Raw genomic sequence first — 20,578 nt, forward strand, 5'->3', positions numbered from 1 at the left:
GCTGTCATGTTTACGTCAGCTGCCAGAGAACTAAGGAAGTGAAAGCATAAATATTACAGCCATGATTAAAGGAAAGAAGAAGTGAAAAACAATGTCTTGGTAAAATACTGTCTTTGGCAGAGTCACAAAAATACTTTCATTTTTGGGGGACTTTTTTCCTCTTCTTGCCCCTTTCCCTACTTTTTCCTTTTTAAAGGAAGCCATGTCCTGCTAAGCACTGCATGGCAGCATTTGCATGAGGGTGAGCAGGAGATGGGGAGAGCTCTTCTGTGGGAGGCTGAACTTGGAAAAGGGAAGGCTGATGGACAGAATTGCTCCTGGGCAGCATCACTGATGGGTGCCATCATCATCAGGCAGCATCACTGCCAGGCTCCAGGCATTCTCTTACAGATTAATGAGGTACAGAATGACACACACTGTGCTCCTGCCCCAGTGTTACTGTGTCCATGATGGTGAAGGTTCTCAGCAGCTCAGCCAGTGCCATTTCCATTTAGCAGCTCAGTTCAAAATAGAATTGCACAGCTTTCATGTCCTGGGAAGATCATTTGATCCCCAGTAATCAGCAGGGCCTCCCATTTTAATCCTTTCCTTTGCTTCCTGTGCCATACACCAGCCCTTCTCCAAACAAAGCAGCCCTTTGAAGCAAGGGCTCCTCCTTCTCCTCTCCTGGGTCACCACTGGGATGAAAGGGAGGTCTGATGTGGAAGGAATCTGACAGAAAAATCCTGCCAACAGACACCACTTCTTCAGACCAGAGCACCAACCTCCCTCATGGATAAAACACACATGGAGAGCACTCATCCCAGCCCCAGAGTAAGAGAAATCCTTCCTTCATTGTGCCATCCTGGGGCCAGATCACAGCTTTTTGGGGCAGGGGGGACACAGATCTCATAAAGAAAGTATCTCACAGAGGCACAGAACATGGACCGAGCCATGAGGAAACATCCTTTGCACCCATGACAACATCATGGGGGTTGTTGTTAAGGGTGATGACCACTCAAGGTGGTTGGTGTCTCCAGATCTGGCCCAAATGGCAGTTTCCTTTCCTCCTCAGATAGTCTTACAAAGACCCCCTCAGCACTGCATCTGACCACCCAGCAACATGTGTTAGATGTCAAAATTTTTATTTGGTATAAATTGTATGGTCCTGTCTCCCTGCCTAGCAGCTGAGTAACTCTGCCTGCCTTTCCTGTTTTGTGGAGCAGCAGCTCTCCTGAAACTCTAGATGCAAAAAGAGCAGTAATTTTACTTGGAGGCTGCTGCAATTACAATCTGTGCACAGCACTGAAGGTCACCTCATGACCGTACCTATAAAAATGTGGTCATTATGCACCTTAATAAGAAAGGTTTAAAATTTCATGGTTGAAATGAATTTGAATCCCAATAAAAATCCAGATAAAATGGAAGCAGTCAGGAGGCTAGAGAGTTTTACAGCTCTAATGTTCTGTCCCATTTCCCAAAATATATTTGTTCAAGTAATTCAAACTGTCGTTACAATTAACTTGTCCTTTCATTTTCCTTTCTGAATTCCCTCTAAGCTAAACACACAATTTTCTTTTATAAATCTGTGTGACAAGTAGAGCAGTAAAATCTTTCCTTTCCCCCCTCCCCTCCCATCATTCATATGCATTTTGCACAGGTTGAATTGCCAGGCACTTTTCTTAAGCTAATTCTATGGTTGCAAGTCATATATCCACACTCAGAGATCCCCTAAAGGACTTGTGGAAGAAGTCCAGTTTGGAAACTGGCCCAAAGGAGTCCTCAGCATTTTCTCCAAGGGAGAAAATCTGGAAAATCAGGCATCAAACTTTCTGCTAAGGGGTTTGCTGCTTGCTCCGAGGAGTGGGCAATGCAGGGCTGTCCTGGTTCCTGAGTACCTTGCAAAGGGAAGGCTTAGGGACACATTTTGTGGCATGTGAATGGTGTGGCACCCATTTCCATGGTGCTGGCAGGGTGAGCTGAGAGGTGAGGGTCCCCCTGGGAGCTGTTCCAGTCTCTTTGTGTTGGTGTGCAGGGGACTCTGCCTGTGACTGCCACAGGCATGTGACTCCCACATGAAGCCCTGGCCAAGGACCAGTTAATGACACACATGGCCAGAACTGAACCCAAATCTCTAGCCAAAATGGTTTTATCACCTGCATTGCACCATGTCTCATGATTACCCTTTGGCTGGTGGGGATCCCACCACTTCTGGCAGAGTATAACCTTTTCTCACCCAAATCAAGAAATGTCACATGATGACATGATTCCCAGGTACCGAATGCCTTGGGAAAGTTGGTTCCTCTGACTCTTGTCTCTACAGCAGGCTCTGGTCAGCCTGGCAGTCACCCCTGCCCTGCTGCAATAACTGGATGCCAAGAGCAGCACCTTGCCCCTGTTTGTGCATGATTTCCCTCCCCACCCCTCTCACTTCATCTGAAATGATAATTCCTCTGACTAGGAAAGTAATGACCCTGATATATTATTTCAAATGTCATTTTTGCAAAGGCATTAATCAGCTTAGTGTGAGACTGGATTACATTTTAATTTTAATAGTGCTAAATTCTTGCTGTTTTTAAAATACATTTTCCTGCTCTTTAGATTTCAGCAGGGGCAGTATCTCACTTAGTTAGCCTGTACCTTGCTGTAATCTCTCCATTGTGGAAATCTGACAGACAGCAGCCATTACTGAGCCTCACCCATGCACATTTACTTTAGTTCCATTGTCTGCATTAGGGATAATAGCTGAGACCAGGCAGATGGGACCTCAGAGTGGTTTATCTTCCTTGGGAAGTGTGTAGACAATATTTTCAAAGGCACAGAGGAGGAATTAAACTACAAGTTCTCATTTGTAGTCAAATGGAGATTGAGATATATACCTGTCACAGGGTTTTGAGAATGTGCCATAAATTGTAAAGCAATTATTAAAATTTTTTCAGCTATGGGCTGCAGTCTTCACAAGAGGTCTCCATAGCTTATATCTGTAATTAATGGCTCCTTTTTCCCAAGGAGTTTTGCATACTTCAGAGTATGCTTTGCATGCTTCTACTACATTTCTTCCACCTTTTGAAATGCTTTTTACTTAAAATCAATTCCAAATGAGGTGTTTATTCAAATCTTCGAACAGAATTAAAATCACAATTTAAAGTTCACATCATAAAATGCATTCTTTTCCATCCTTTCCATCTGTTATTTTATTACCAGGTTTGATTACAGCAATTAGCACAGTGGATTGTACCTATTGTACAAGTTTAGCATCAGCATTTCTTTCATCCTTCTCAACACCTCCTTTTTCAGAAGGAAAATATGAGTGATCTCATGTTTTTTGCCAATACACCATTTCTTGGCCCTTGGCTAACAATAAGAGCCTCTTTTCCATTCAACATAGTAGGTTTTCTGGGCATAATAAATGGTAATTTATATCCACTATATTACAGTTTCACATATGTACACTATTTAACAGAAATACACATCCCAGTGCTATACATTTGTTATACATTACACCTGCATATACATTATATGTTTGTGTACATATCTATATAGTTACTTTTTTTCAGAGACATGATTTGGTAGCACTAAGTAAAAGTACAATGCAGCTGGACATGGAATGAGCAGACCTGACATTTCCTCTCTTCACAGCTGGACAGGGTTGTTCATATTCATCAGTGACCTCAATTTGCTCAAAACTCCTGTGCACTTCTACATCCTGTCCTGCAGTAGGTTCAATGTCCAGATACTCAGTGCTTTACAGAATTGGGTTGTATCCATGAAATAATATTCAGAGTCTAGTTTCAAGTGCTTTTTCTCTAAGCAGTTTGGACCTTGCAACTGCAAGTTAGTGCTCATGGAGTCTCTTGTAGTCCAGGGGAAATCACAGCTGAAACACATTGTTGATACCACCCCTCAAATATTTGTTCTACCTCCATGCCTAGCCATTCTCCTCTTTTAGATCGACTTCATGAACAGTGGATTTTTTAGGTGAGGCACAGTGTGCGCAGAACTGGCCTCACCCTTTAACTCCTAAGGTCCATCTGCCACGGCCGAGCGAGCTTGGACAGTGACAGTGAAGTCCTCAGGACTAGAACCCACAGCCCCCGGTACTCCCAGGAGGTCTGCCATCCAAGTACTAACCAGGGCTGATCCTGCTCATCTTCTGAGATCTGATGGGATCAGGCATCAGGGTGGCATTTAACTGCCTTCATTCTCCTCTTAACAAGCAGAAAAATACAATTTATAACACTGTCTGAAGGAGAAGTCTCAGCTTTATCTGCATCTATACTTTACATCTATTGTTTTAATGAATAATAAGTGTAAGTGGTGCCTACGTTAGAAGACATTTATTGCTTAATGGAAAAATACCCTCTTGACGGTTTTATAGGCTGTATAATTGTGTCTGGCAGAAACAAACATCAATCTCTATCAGTTATGTACATCTGCAAATAAAATAACAGTAAGGTATCCTCTTCAAAAGATGCTTACTAGACATTTAAACTACAGGCAATGCTAGTACAAAGTTGATAGGACCTAAAGGACGTCATTGTCATAACTTCCAAGGGAACAGGAGGTGTAATAAAAACAAATGGCAAAGTAAAGCACTAGGACTTCCTGGGTTTTGTATGCCAGGAGGCATTATTCATTTACAGCACTCATGTGTTGGCTGTTTGGCTACATTTATCCCTGGTTTAGTATCATAATGCAAGGGAGTTATAATAGCATTATAAGGCAGGGGAGATACCTGCTTTCTTCCACCTGGACTGATTCAGAGGATGCATTAGAAGAACTCACTGATAACTAAGACAAAATCAGATTCCCACAGGGTGACCTGTTCAGAAATCATAACCATGCCCCACACACGTGCTAGCTGAGCAAGTTAAACCCCTCAGCACCTTATGAGGTAGGTAAATCTTACTGCTCCTCACTTTGCAGATGGAGGAGACAAGGCACTGAGAGGTTAAATGGCACATGTCATGGGCAATGCAAAAACACTGGCAAAACAAGGCAGGACAGGAACCAAGTTTCCCACTCCCTGTGCTCTCTGGTGACTTCATGGTGCAGTTATGCTGCCTTTCCTCAGCAAAGGTCTCTTTGCTACACTCTCCTGCTGCCAGCTGGGGTATTGCTTCTGTTTTACACTCAAAACTGCTAATGCTGAAAAATGTACTGTTACATCCAAGCTTTAACCTCTCAAAAATGAATGGTTTATTTCTTCAATAATTTTTGCATCTTTCTTGCCATGATCTCCACCTGTCAAGGTGAGAAGTATCGAGGTTTCAGTTCCAGAAGTGGTGAGTGGTAAATGCACTGACTTCGAGGCTCAGGAGAAAAGTGACAGGCTGGGGTACAGGGCAACCTGTCCCCTCAGACACTTCCATGTCCTTCCATGGCTCCTCTTCTTGCCAGCCATTTCAAGGATGTATTTTCTCACTTTCATGGCCAGACAGAACCCTATTTATGTCAGTTATTAACATGGCTAATGAAAAGTGAGCACAGTTATTGATTTTAGTTTCTCTCATTAATTTTGTTTTCAGTAAATTAGTGCGACCATCAGCTTTACTTAGCCAGAAACATTTGAGAAATGAGAGAACCTGGGTATTGTTGACAGACAATAATATTGTTGACAATTCTCTGTCACCTATGACATCCCTTGAGATTTAGAACATAAGAATTACTGTATGGTAAGCAAAAAATCACACATGCTGACAAATACTTACAGTTGCATTAGTATTTTTGTTTGCTTTTTCTTTACTTCACATTACAAGTTCTGCCCCCACTGCTCAGTTTCATCTTGGTAAACAAATGTTTTGATGTACATAATCTCCAACATAGCCAAAAAGTCATTGTGATTTCTAAAAATAAAGGGCACACAAACCTAGACATTGTTGTCTCATTGCTATCATGTTTCTACATTTGGGTTTTGCTGTCAGCAAAGGAAAGGGAGATATCATGGGATGAGAAAAGAACTGCCAAGCACATAAGCTTGTTACAATGCTCTGCTGCAGCTTCAAAGGACTTACATCGACCTTGGACCCCACAATATTATTCTTGGCCATTTAATCTCTGCCATACCTCTGTTTCTGTAGAGGGTTCTGGCAAACACTTCTCCTTTTTGATCCCATATGTCTGAGCAGAAGGGCATTGTGTTAATTGGGAGAGGCACATTGGGATTTATAGTTTGACTGTGAGCTGCACTTTACTCACAGGGCTGAGAAAAACCCTTGAAAGCCATGTGTGCTGCCCTCAACACTGTTTTCTGTTTCTAGAGAGAGAAAGTGAGGGTCCCAGGGGCACTGCCCATTCACCAGGTGTTGACTGTGCACGCTACACATCAGCTCCCTGTGTCGTGCTATGTGCTCGTGCACTGCGCTCCTTTTATATGGAGAACACATGCCTAGGCCTCCCCATTTTCATTACCCACGTATCTGGGAGCCATCTGCTGTGAGCCGGTGGGTTTCTTAGCTCTGCTTCATTATCACTCCTTACTTACAATCTTACCACTGACCCAAACATGCCACCTACACTCTGTAACCAGTCCAGCTGATCTTGGCCCGTCACTGCCCTAACGGTATTGATGAGGGTCCTATACAGAGAAAGCAGAATCTGAACTCTGAAAGGAGACATTCGTCATAAACAAATGAAAAAAATACAATGCTCACATGCCAAAGAAAAATAAAAGAATTTGCTCAAAAGCAGAGATTTTGAAAAGGCTTAATTCAGTTCCCTTACAGGAGATGCACTGTCCAGACCTCCCCTTGAAAGTTGCATTTATCTGTTTCCTTACAGCTCAAATGAGCATTGTTTTTAGTTATCCATTGCACAGCAGGCACGATCAGCCTGACCAGCCCCAAACAAGCACACAGCACATTTTGGGTGTAAGGGAGTACATATTTTCAAGTATAGGAAATGGCAAGTATCATAAAGCAAATGAGAGCCGGAATGTGGGCTGAAAAATCAACCAGCACAGCAGGTTCCTCCATGATGGTTGTGCATGGAGTCGCATACTGGAATCCTTCCCTTTACCCTTCAAAGAAGCAATAAAATATTCAGTTTTCTGGCTTTGCATCCAGATCAGGTTGAAAAAGTACAAACAAAAGAGAGTTTTGTAAATGTCTTCTGATTCAGTCACTGCTATGCCAGCAAGCTTAGCTAAAGACAGACCAATATATCAAATTAAAAAATATATAGGTGCCTGGGAATATTAATCTTGAGTACTTATCAATTGCATGAGTGTTCTGGATGATGCGCAAGCCTACATGACCCTTCAGGCCTCTCTTCCTTGATGAATTAGATTCATTGCTCATAGCTAAATGCACAACTATCTTTTCTTGCTTTTCTTCTTCTGGTACCATCTGGTTTCTTGTATATCCTGCCAGGCTGTTGGCATCAGATTCACTGTAGTTTCCATCCAGCATCATAGTTTTTGAGTGAGGTATGCCGCACGTACAAGAAAACTAGAAACACAGACAAGAAAAATGGTTTATCCGGTATATGTTTTGGAAAGGAAAGGGCCAAATTCTGGTTTCACAGATACACATGGTTTCTTTGTAATCTGATTTTAAACCAAGGAGATAACCTGCTAAAAGCCAAATGCAAAATACCAGCTCTGTTGAAGTTAATGTCAAAACTTGCACTGACTTGCAGCACGAGCATGCATCTCACAAGTCTAAAAAAACCCCAAAAATACAAGTAGAATTTTGAATGGTGAATGCCATCTTCTACCATTTAAAATCTGCAGTTTTCCTGTTCCATAAATATGTATTATGTATTTGTATGCAATGAAAATAGACTCTCAAACTTCCTTATGCTTGGAGTTCCTGCCTCTGATTACACATAGACCAGTTTCTTTACCTAATAATACTTGGTACCCAATTCTCTTCTCCATTAATTTTGATGTACGGCTTTTCCAAAGACTTGTTTTCAAGAATACATTCAGCTAAAATAATTAAATATATATACATAGAAATGTATTTATCAGAACATATAAATATGTAACCTTAATACTAACTGGATAAAAAGGTTGATGTTACTAATGGAGCGATTTTCTGAAATTTGCCCTTTTTGTTTCATTTCTATTTAGCCCCCCCGAAAATGTTCACAGCAACGACTTCTCCAATCCTCTTGAACAACTGCTTTACAGTTACCCTGACTGCTCCTTGATCCTGTTCTGTATGTAACACTCAATAAGTGCCGCTGCTTTGCTTTCTCCACACTGTCTATGATTCCATATACACCTATCATACACCCAGTAATCTTTCTGTGATACATATATGAACATATACATAAACAAGTAATATTCAGGATGTCCCTGGGAAACTCTGTGGTCAATGTTTTTTCTTCAAATTATTTAACTGACACATCACATTGCTTACTGGGAACCTTAGAATCAACTTACAGATTGTTTTCTGTGTTCTTGTCATAAGCAATAAGTTTGATATCAGCAGATTATGTTCAGAAAAAATATGACAAGTTAGCAGCTTCACTTTTTTTGAGCCCTCCAACTGAACATCAGTTGGGTTTTAAGAAATATTTTATTCTAAGCAGGTACACTTCAGAAAAAAAACAACAAACCAAACACACAATAAACCATCAGCTGATGACAGGTCCAGGAGATGGTGTGTGTAAGGGACAGCAGTCAATGACAATAAGCTCATTGCTGCAGGACTCAGCAGAGGAAAAAATTCTGCAGATTTGCTGTCAGCCTCCAGGTCAAATTATGTTTCCCATGGCTTCATGTATGTGTGATGACAGTTGCCTGTACAGATAAGGGACCCTAAAGTACTAGAAACCCACCTCCACAGAATCTAAAACTACAGTCATCCTCAAATAGGCACGCAGATGCAGAGGTATGCTACATAATTTCACTGTCCAGCAATTTCAATCTATACCTATAATAATAATTCAGAGACTACCAAAGAGCCTCCTTGGGCATGGGAACTCAGCTGGCAATACTGTTAGAAAGTCAGAAATGTCTCTGGCCTGAATTTTGTCCAGCTCAACAAGCACTGATAAGTTCCCAAATATGGTTTGGGAATAAGCATGGGGCCATGGACCATTTGCCACAGGCATTTCACAGCAGCTCCTCTGATCTTGAAGGAGAGAAGTATTGTCCCAGACACATTTAATTTCTTAATGTAGACATAATGGAGCTCTCCTCATATTCATATTAGGATTTTTTTGTCTTTCATAGAGAAGCAGCATTGGCTGACAATATCTAAATTTACAGTGAGAAATGTCTCTTCTGCTTCTTCAAGAGCACTCACATTTTGCTCCAATGTCCTCAAATAATGCTTCTTATTATCTCTGTTGCCCTTTCTACCACTGAGGATTAATATTGTCACATGTTGAAGACTGGATAGAATATTTTCCCTTGTGCAGATAAAGGGCATTTGCTGAATATGAAATTCAACGTACAAGACTCAATGAAGGGCAGATTTATGATGTAAGTAACAAGCTGAATGTGGGAAAACATTTCTGGAAACACAGCAGAAGAGTAACAAACTATCTCAAGTTCATTTCATTCCTCCAGTACAGAGAAAGAAAAAGGGGAGGAGTTTATTCTAGGCAAGTCTAACATAGCAAGGATGCTTTTTGTTACCTCCTAAGAAGTGTCAAGATGCTGTTTTCTCTGGGCATAGGAAGTCTGAGCAGGACTGGCTAAAATGCACTTGACTGACTGTCAGAGCCTCTCTGTCTTGTGTTGCAGAGAACTGCTGGCCCCAGCTGGGGACTAGGATGGGGCATAGAGAGATTAAGTTACCTGTTTGAGTAGCTTTCCAGAACCATACTGCTGTTGATTGTTGCCTTGGAGAGAGGCAAGATTTTATCACAAAAGTCTCTTAAATTTATTTCAGTTGCTTTTTAAACTGTATCTAATTACATGTTTTATGATAAGTCAACTAGGAAAGGTGCTATACTATTAGGTGGTCTATGCTGTACTCAAGGAAGCCATAGGAAGAAGAGAAAGGAGAAGAAAAGGACATGAAAAACCAACAGAGTAGTTCAGAGAGGGAAATGTCATGACTAAACCATAGGAAAGATATCAGCTCTGGTATTTCAAAAGGCTGATGCAAATTTATCCAGAAATCAAAGGCAGCAGGTGACCAGTGTTACCTGTGAACTAATGTGAAGAGTTTCACTTTGGAAGAAAGAAGCTGCAAAATATGGGGATGTCCTGGGTGTGTGGAGACTGAAAAAAATTTGGTCCCAAGCTTTAATGTTGAAAAGGTGATGGTGTTTTTTAATTACAAAGAAGAAGGGCTTACAGTCTGTGAGATAATTCAGATTGGAAAAAACTTCAGGGGGTCTCTAGCCCTATGTCCTGCTCACAGCAGGGCCAGGCTGCTCAGGACTGTATCCGGTCAGGTCCTGAAAAATTCCAGGGATTCACGATGAGACCTTTCATAGTGCATTAAAAAATACAAGCATAAACTTGGCTGACTGCTTGGTAATGAAGAACACTTTCACTATTATATTCATTGAATCCAATTTCCAGAGTAAAGCTGCCTATAGAGGGAGGAAATGAATTTGCTTCAAATAACAGCTTTAGCTTAAAAATACAGCTGCAGTGAAGTAACAGATTTTACACTTTCTCCTCTTATCATTCCCTCACAGTTCCAGGTTGCAGTCATCCCCAGTTCAAATCACATTCTTCTCTTCTCAGATGATTCTATGAAAACCCATGAGACCAAACACTGTTTTGCTGATGTTAACAATTCAGTCTGAGGTGGAGTGGTCTAAACAGACCCAATTACACACATGGTTGTTGGAGTTTTCCCATTAACAGGAACAAGTCAGTCAATATAAAGACCAGATTAACCATAAGGAAAAAAATGGAATAAATAGATGAAAAAAGTTTTTCTCACCCTCTTCTGGAGTTTCCTCTCCTTCCGCTCTTGCACTGTTGTCAGGTAATTCACAGCTGCATATTCCAGCACTGAGAGAAAGACGAACACAAAGCTGACCCACAGGTAAATATCCACTGCTTTGATGTAGGAAACACGAGGCATGGAGGCATTCACCCCAGTGATGATTGTGGACATGGTCAGCACGGTGGTTATCCCTGGACAGAACCAAGAGAAAGAAATGTTATTGACTGATACAGTACATAAGGTTTTTTGTCTCTAGAAAAACAGAAATTATGGTCTCCGTGATGCTCTAAAATATGTTCAATATCAAATAAATATGAGTTAAGTATCTCTTTTACCAATGCAGAACTGTTCCACTGCCTACACTTCTGTGCTCATGATGGGTTGAGTTTTGAGGAGCAATGAAACTGCCATCATTTTGCTAGGAATGGCATTCACCTCTCTCCATAACCTCTAGGGTTTTAACATAATGATGTTAAAGCACATTTTTAACACACCTAACCCTAAGGTTAGGTCTGCTAAGACCATGGGTGATAAGGACTCCTGTTTCCCACCTGTACCAGTCTGGGTAACAGGCACTGCCAGGAAGCAGCCTAGTATTGACTGTTGGTCACAGCTAAAGAGGATTTGACCTAAATCACTGATCTTAAAAGGGGTGAGCAATAATGATAAAATGTTTGGATGAAGCCATGCAAAAGAAAAACATTATGCTTTTACCTCTGGAAATATCTGTCTACAGTTAAAGCTGTGTGAATCAAAACATTTTGAACAACAACCATTGTATTATATAGATAAATGTGTGCATGTGCATGTGTTTGTAAGTAAATATATGTGTTTACATATGTGTGAATATGTACATATATTCACACATGTGTATGTGTATATGTATTTGGACAGGTATACATGTAATCCTGCAAAACAATATACACTTTGGATTGTTACAGAGAGAAAAATATTTAAACGTTCCCAAAGCCACTTAAGCAGTGAAAACAGAGTCAAAAAGCATTCATTGCTACTTCAGCCATTTCAAAACCGTGACTACTGTAAGCACAGCTAATGTTGTTCACTTTTTATCAGGATACAATTTTTTAAAAATTTTGAGCACATTTCTTTCAGTGGAGCAGAATTCCATTTGCCTCTTCGCATCTGTTTGCTGCAGTGCATTGCTCCCTAAGGGAAATAAACTTGTGGGCAAGAATACTGTGCTTACGTTTTCAGTACTGGAAGTCTTACATCCTAACATTCAAAGGTTTTTCCTTTTATATTTTTGCCTTTCTTTAACCTATACATTGAATGATAAATAAGTTAGCTCTTATTCATGTTCAGCTGACAGAATTTCCTCCAGTCCTGACATAGACAAAGCTCCTCCTTGTTGGGTTTCAGATACCCAGAGAGGCAGATTGGTGTGTGTAGGATTTCATACAGCTCCTTCTTTGCTTTCCTGCTCTCTCAAATGAGAGACCTCCCTAACTCAGAAACACTGGACTCTCAGTGCAAGACTCCTTTGGGAAAGGAGACACCCAACATCTGCCTCGCCTTGGGGTTAGTGACCTTTCATACTTAGCTCTGCAGCTGGGAGAGGAAAGCCACATTCCTTTCACTGCCCTGCTGTTACCTGAGTTCTGGAGCTACAGAGGTGCCTGAATGCCCCCAGGGGCACAGCAGGTGGAATGACCTGCCTGAAGGCCAGGCTGGATGTAGCTTTGAGCAACCTTGTCTACTAGAAGGTGGTGGTTGAAATTAGGTATCTTTAAGATCCCTTCCAACCCCAACCATTCTACGATCTTACAATTCTATGACACAACAGTACACATGTGCTGATAGGACTAGATTCCTTGGATCCTTTCTTTCCCAGCTTTGTTAAGATGTGCCACATTGCCATCCTCCAGGCAATCTGAAGAAAACCACCGGCTGCAGTAGCAGTGCTGGCTGGGTGGGACATCCACTGTGGCTGCAGGGACATGGCAGGATCCTGCTTATGAAAGGCACTCATGAAAACTGTAACCGAAGCCTTTCGATCCTTGTAGGTGCCTGAACTGTGAAACTGTGCCCTCACCAATGGAAATGTGTGTCAGAACTGCAGGCTGGACAACAGGGAAAAAAAATCTTGATTCATCAGCTCATAAATACTGAAATTTCTCTTCTCTGCCTAACTTTATTTTTGAGACCGCAGCCCTTTCTGTCCTGAACACCGTGTAGATCAGGAAGATTGCTTAGCAAGGAACAACTTAAGAAAAACTGCAATTTTTACATTATATCAGTTATCAGGTATAACCAACATTTGATTGCCCAGTTCTGCCAAAACTTTCATGTTCAAAGATTTTCACAGTCATGGATTTTTGCAGTTGTTCTCACCCAAAGAGACTCTGGCAGGAACTGCTCGGCGATCGATCCAGAAGGACACCCAGGACAACATGACCATGAGAGTGGCAGGGAAGTAGGTTTGGAGCAAGAAGAAGAAGATGTGTCGACGTAAAGTGAAGTTTATATAGAGTCGATTATACCAACCTTTGAGAGAGGAGGAAAGCCAGAATCAGTGAGAAGAGCCTTAACAGTAGGCACAGAGAGACAAGATCTTTCTTTTGCTTTTTTATTTCTGAAGAGTAGTGAAAAAAGAAACAGCTTTCAAAATGTGCCTTGACCAGACTGTGGAGACCACATTTTAGTGACATAATCCCAAGAGCACTCTCATAGGCAGTTAATATTGCATTAGTTTTAGCAGTAGTATTAATTTAGAAAGTATCAATACCTGTGCTACTGTAGAAAGCCAATCTTGATGTAGTGTGGAATTTTTGTATCAAAAACTGAGACAGAGAAATCTTTTCATCAGTTTTCAGAGATTCATTCCCATTTTTCCAATACAGCATCAGATCTTCGTCGGTGTAAGCATCTTAAGAGAAGAAGAAACACAATGTAATGTGACTTTAGCTTGGAGGTTTGACAAAAGCTAATAGATCCAGTCTTTGGCATGAAGTAATGCCACAAATAAGTTTGCTAACAGTACTGAGTTAAAACGATCTGATCATATAGCATGACAACAATAAAAAGTCAGGTCACCCTGATTCAAGGAAACACATCCACATTGATGGAATGACAGCTAGAATGGCACTCTTCTGAATATCACAGATCAAAAATAATTGACAAGGTATCACTAACTGATAAGAATAGCTCAGGAAATAATCATGGGTAATACACCTGAACTTAGAGGAACAAGGAAACACAGACACCTCAAACTATCTTAGAATGATAAAAGCAAAAAGGATAGGTGTCATCTGAAGCAAAAGTCTAGAAATATTTTAAAAGTGTAAATGAAAAACCTACAGAATTTGTTATCACACTAGGTAGCAGGAAAGGGGAATGAGAAAGGGATTATCAAGACAGTTGGGGGCTGGAGCACATGCTGTAAGAGGCTGGGGGAACAGGGTTCCTTCAGCTGGAAGCAGAGCAGTCCGCGGTGGGATCCAGCTGCTGTCCTGATGAGGGTCAGGATTTTTTCAGGCTCTTCATCAAGATGGAGAATGAAAGGAGAAGAGGCAAGGGGTGCAAGTCACAGCAAAGGATTGTTTCTGACCAGGTAAAAGTAAACACTTTTAGGATGAGGGCTGTAAAATATTTTAACAGGTTGTGCAGAAAAATTGTGGAGCCTGCATTATCTTGTTCAAAACCCAATGGACACAGCTTCTGACCTCAAGGCCAATGTAATTTACCCCAGGATTCTGTTGTTTGTAGAGGAATGTTACAGTTGAATAGCTGGGAGGACCTCAGAACAACTCGAGAAAGTTTACAGAACAGCCACAAAAATTTTGCTGTTCACATGACTTTCTCCACAGAACAACTCCTTCCCAAAGAAGCCTAGCCCAGGTCACAGGGCTTGCAGGATCAGGATTGTGCCATAGTATGTTTTCCTTGCAAATTCCCCTGTCTTGCAGCATCAGGGCTAGTCATACAACACTGGTGAGTCAATAGAAAGACTCTTAGTAACTCTGATGAACTATTTTTTCAGGCTCTGAAATAGACAGTATTCTGAAAAGTGTCCAGTGAAATGTTTGTGCAGTGACATGAAGCACATCTAGCTCGAAACAAGGATACAACATACAGCTTTCCAGCTCCAGAGAACATGTCTGAGAGTCCAGGGGGAAGCAGCTGAAGTCCATGTTACACATTGCTGTCACTGTGACCCTAGAAAGTCGAAAATGAGAAAAGCTGGTTTCTATGAGGAGCAATCAAGCAAGAATATTATTGCAGGAAATTATTCTGCTGCTTTAAAGCCAGCAATTATGCATGATTTTAGCATAAAATCCCCAGGAAAATGCCTACCAATTATCCAAGTTCAAGCAGGAGGGATTATATACAGAATCTGCAAAGGAAGATGTCATATCAATATCTACCAAGGAACTAAAGCAGTCTCTTGGACATTACAGTTACACTAATGTCAGTACAGTCAGTCCACTGTGTTTTATATCCAACTATTTCCCTACAAAGCAACAACATAAAATAACTTCACCATCTACATTTGAAGATTCCCTTGTACAGCTTGATTGAGGTTTCCTCATTTTCCCCATTGCCCAGTTCCCTCTGTGAATGAACCAAGTCTGAGGAACATGACCATCCTTATTGCAAGCCACAGAATTCCTCCAGTCCATGTATTATTAAGACAAAAGCAGTTTCTGTTCTTAATCAAATTCTTTTAATCTGAGTGTTATATTTCTGGGGCAGGGGGTGTAAAATGGGTGCAGCTGGTTTTCAGCAAGTGAGATTTGCCTCTGTTAAGTTTATGTCTTAGCTAAAGAGCTGCAGCAATCTCAGCTTCAGTTTTTAAATTAGTCCAGTTGTGCACAACGTTACATAAGAAATTTTCCAGTGGGTCAGTGAACTTTCTCTTGCAGATGGATTTGCAGTAGAGGTCCCAGTTTAGTAGGGGCAAATCAGCTGTGACTCATCGTTTCAGAGGATAAGTTACGTTGGCCGTGACCATTTTCTAGATTCATTACAGATGTTGATACAGAACTTTTCATCTGTTCAGGGATTGTGATCGAAATCCTACCCTGATCTATGCACTCATCAACCCTGAAAAGGACACACTGTTCATTTTGACCATAAAACCAGAGCAAAATTTTGCCTTATAAGCAAAAGTTAAAGAATGCTTTTGGGACTATTGTTCCAGAAGGTGTATTGAGGCAATGACCTCCCCCGGTTATTTGTAGCATTTGTGTTGTATAACTCAGTCTCATTATAGTGTGTTATTTTCTTTCCTCAGCATCACCTGAACTATGGAACAACCAGAGGTCAATAACAATTTGTGAGCCAGTGACAGCACAGAAACTCAGATCACCACTAAGGTATTCCTCTATTAGAGTGCACTGTTCAGTTGCCCATGAAAGCCCAAGGCACAAATGAGGAATGAAATGTCCCTCAGCCCAGTAATAGCCCCCTGCAGACATCTCAAAGACATCTGAGGGCATTTCCCACACCACTGGACACCCATGTTGTGTCAGCCACATCTTGTTCTGAGTGTCCTAAACACTGCTAGGCCTAAATGCTATGAAGATTCTCATTCTCCATGGGTTTTATGTATCAAATTATCAATTTAACCCTTGTGCAGTCAGCTGTGGGTAACTCATAGCCTTCTCTCTCATGGGTAACATTAAAAATTCACATCACCTTCTTGAGAAATCACAGAAAAGTTTGAAAGTAAATACTCTGCATGTAGGCAAATGAGCAGATCTGAATAGCACCAATGTTTGCCATTAAAAATACCTGTTCTTTCATTTTGGTTGTTGAGCACTACTAACAAGTGGTTTGCTGCTGACTTCAGAACACGAGAACTGTGGGGTGTGGGCAATGGAAACTGATACTCAGCTACACAGAGCAACAGCCCTCGGAAAGTTCCCTACCCTCTTCCTGCCCTTCTCCCCTCAGTGCTGACCAAGGCTTCCATCTAACCTAATTTGTCATTTATCTTTCTCCTTCTTGTCTCTCCTGCTACATGGAACCTTCATCCTCATCCAGTTCCAATAAAATACACAGTGTCTTTAGGTGCTTAGTTAAGGAGTGGGTGATCAGACCTTGCATGCAATAAATGGATTTATTAAATGGCTTCAGAACAGGGAAAGAGTTCTTAAGTGTTTGATCAAGCTGCGACTTTCATGATTAAACCAGGAAAAATGAAGTAGCCATATGATGCATAATCTCTTTCTCTCACACACACATACTTCTTTGTGGTTTTACAAATTTGTCCAGGGCTTTCATAATAAATTCTGTAGAATTGTATTTGGACTATGAAACTTTGCTTTAGAGTGAACTTCAGAGCAGTCTGGTTCTGTGTGATATTGTCCTGCTTGGGACAATGCTGCCTACTATGCACTATGCTCATTTGTCAAAGAAAAAGAGCATCCTAAACCAAACTTTATAAAAAACCTTTCCTAGTTTTTGAGAATCATTTTGCCTCAGCTGAAGTGAATAAGTTCCAGGAAGATTCTAGAACAGAAGACTTGGCTACAAACCACTTCAAAGTCTCTATATATTGAGAGAAAGTTCTCTGTCCTGGGGAAATATCCTTGCGTTTGGGCTCTTTAGCTTTTCTTCTCTGGCGATGTATTTCTCTCCACATCCCTTTTTGCTTTCTTATGAAGGAAATGAAATCTGACGGGATGCTGATGGGAGCAGCCATACAGGTGGCCTGGTTAGAAGGGGAAAATACTGAGCAAAAAACCTGTCTTCTGAAAAATATTGACAGAAAAGGTCTGCCAGCCTGGGGACCAGACGCGTCTTTGAGAACCACCGCCAGCATCTTTGAAATGCAGACAGGGTACCTAGAAACTGGAGACATCCTGGAATACCATCAACAACTGCAGCAAAGAAAGGGCTTTAAAAGGGAATTTATTGCCTTGAAAAAAACCCAAAACTTGTCTGGAAGAACAGAAAACATCATTATCTATTGGCTGTCACAGGTGAAAAATAGAAAGTATTACAGAAAGTATTACAGTATCCTACACCCTCTTATATTTCTGGATATAAGGAGAATGTAACTTTTATCCCAAATGAAGCCTTCTTCTCTGAGAACTTTCCATGCTGCACATACTGTACTGTTCCTAAAGAGGTTGAATTCATTGCATGGACTTTCTACCTGCTCTTGGACTCTCTCTAGGGATGCCTGGCTGACTCCAGACCCTGTGACTCAGAGCACCTCTGAAGTGAGACTCTGTGGTCTCATTGGTCCCCTCTAGGCCCACTCTGGAGGGTGTTTCAGTTTGTCCTTCCATTCATTGGATGATTTGTTTCACCTGATGATGGTATCACGAGATAACAGTATTATGCATCCTTACAAGCAATCAATCCTAAGTGCCCTGCTGGTACCCTGTTTGCTCCACTGATGATAAGTAACCGGTAAAAGTATATACCTAGTTGCTGTTGTTGGCTCTTGCCACATAATTGATGGATACTAAATTATCAATTGCTGATAGTAATTTGCAATAGCATGATATGTATATATATTCACCTTATTAATCATAGGTGTACTTGCTAGTGACGATTTTGTGGTAGTTTACTTGCTAGTGGTGATTTTTTTAGTATTTTTGGTAACCTGTAATAAGGTAGAGAAGTTTAGAGGATTAAGCCTCCGTGTCCTTGTGTATTACAGAATCCTGCAAATCCACGGTCACGATTGGTGTACGCCCTCAGGATGGGTAACCCTTCAGGTCATTACAGACATGCCTCAGGATTCTTCCAGCCAGCAAATCTACTAGAAAACCAGGCTGTCTTTAATACTGCCATTTCAACGTCAATAAATTTAAACATTTACATCAATGTGAAAACACCACAACAACAACAACAACAAAAAAAAAGATTTCTAGACAAACAGGAAGAAAAATAGGATAATTATGGAGGTCACCATCTGGTATATCATCAGCTTCCAGTTTAATCACACACTGACCCTGGGATGAACATTCCTGCTTGACTAAGCCCTTCACAGACTGCAAAGAGTGGAAGGCATGCTTCCCTCAGGGAGGAGATTATCCTGTTACTGCCCAAAGCATGGTTTCTTGCAGTTTCCTGCAAAGCATTTTGTACTGCACATTCTAGAAACAGGGCTCTGCATCAGCAGTGGGAGTAGCAGTCTTAGTGATCACCAAAGTCAAGCTGAGAACAAAGTTGACAGCAAAGCCCCAGGGGCTGCTCAGGAGCAGCAGGGCTGCACCATTACCTCATGCTGTAGAGGACGTGACCATCAGGGAATACTCGCAGCATGATGTTGTCCGTGGTGGTGTCGTGAATGAAGGACCTCTTGGAATGCACAAAGAAGACATCAGGGACCCAGATCTTCTTCACCAGCCTGCCGTCGAAGGTCATGCTCTTGTTGTTAGTGCTGGGAAAGGAGAGACGCTCATCCTTCCAGTAGTGCCTTAAGTACAAGGTCATAGTGAAATCCTTCATGAAAAAGGAAGAGAACCAGAGAGCAGTCTGTCAGTCCTGCAGTCTGGAACTGGGACACATCAGAAGGGAAACTCATTCCTACTAGGTAGATGAAATCTCTGAACTCCTGATTCTTTCCTAGGCCAGTTCTCTCTGTGAATAGATTTTCCTGACAAAATAATTTCAGCCAAAACAAAGCTTAAATGACCAATGAATGTATTACAGTAGCCAGTAATGTTCAGTCCCAAAAGGGATATAAGTATGCCCCAAGAGAAGCACTGACCCCAAAAATGAATCTTCCATCCTGGCAAAATTATCTTGCAGGAATATGATATCAATAGCTTGATCTAGAGGAAAAACTTTGAAAGTTAGCTTAATGATCAGGCTAAACACTAAGCAATTTATCCTCAAAAGAATTAAATTGTTGCAAACAACAATCAGGTGATGGAACTGTGTTTCCCACTATACAAGTGTAAAAATAAAGCTCCCCTTTAAGCTTGTTGAGTGGATAGGATCTTCATTCACATATAGGAAAACATCTGTTTGTTGATCCCAACCTGCTAGCTGTTGCTTTCAGAGCTGAATCTACTCTCATTCTGAGAGATCAAATACACTTCTTTTCTTTATATTCCCAATTAAGTGAGTGGTTATGGGAGCTGCCAAGCCTGAACAGGCAGCAACACAGGCCAGGATCTCTTCCTAGCCACACAGCAACCACTTTCAAAAAACACAACCAATCAATCAGTTTGGTGGCAAATGGTAACAAACAATCAGTTACCCTGAGTCTCCACTTCAAAGGGCTGTCTGGCAATAGCCTTGCATTGCCAATAGGTTTTTCATTCACTTGTCGAAGAAGGCTCTAGAGCCAGTCCTCATCTTGCTTCCCGGTATGGGACAGAACTGGCTGGACACCTCCCTCCCTGACCATGGCAGAGACCTGCCAGGGGGACACTACTGCTCATCTGCCTGTAGGTCCTCACCTTAGACTGGTCTCAGGCTCCATCACTGCTCCTCCCAGGGATGCCACCAGCTTCTGTTCCCTACTGGACACTGACCACCTTCCCCTTACAACTATAGTCCCAAAGAAATACTTCTAGCAACTGCTGACACTGACGGGATTTAAGCTGCAACCTGGCTGGAAGAGTCACCCTCAGGGGTGGGACATCAAGCTCATCATCTTGACTAGAGCTGGGAAAAGGCAAGGAAGAGGGACAATTGTTGCTTTCTTAGGAGTCAGTGCAAGCTACAGCAGAATTCAAAAAAAGGGGAAAAAAGATCCTGGATATTCAAAGTCACCAGTTCCTGCCCATGACATGAGATGGAGG

At 41.5% G+C, this 20,578-nt stretch overlaps 1 protein-coding gene across 1 annotated transcript in view; it reads right to left on the bottom strand.

Moving 5' to 3' along the window:
- Positions 1–6,977: 6,977 nt before the first annotated feature.
- Positions 6,978–20,578, bottom strand: part of LOC139668777 (gamma-aminobutyric acid receptor subunit rho-2) — a 34,814-nt gene continuing 21,213 nt past the window's right edge. Inside the window, exons 4-9 of the mRNA XM_071548741.1 lie at positions 19,045–19,268; positions 14,938–15,020; positions 13,591–13,731; positions 13,197–13,349; positions 10,839–11,035; positions 6,978–7,427 (exon numbers count right to left, since the gene is read on the bottom strand). Coding sequence (XP_071404842.1) covers positions 7,119–7,427; positions 10,839–11,035; positions 13,197–13,349; positions 13,591–13,731; positions 14,938–15,020; positions 19,045–19,268 — 1,107 coding nt within the window. The 3' untranslated portion in view covers positions 6,978–7,118. The remainder of the gene's footprint in view (positions 7,428–10,838; positions 11,036–13,196; positions 13,350–13,590; positions 13,732–14,937; positions 15,021–19,044; positions 19,269–20,578) is intronic.

Source organism: Pithys albifrons, chromosome 2, assembly GCF_047495875.1.
Source record: "Pithys albifrons albifrons isolate INPA30051 chromosome 2, PitAlb_v1, whole genome shotgun sequence".
Lineage (NCBI taxonomy): Eukaryota > Metazoa > Chordata > Aves > Passeriformes > Thamnophilidae > Pithys > Pithys albifrons.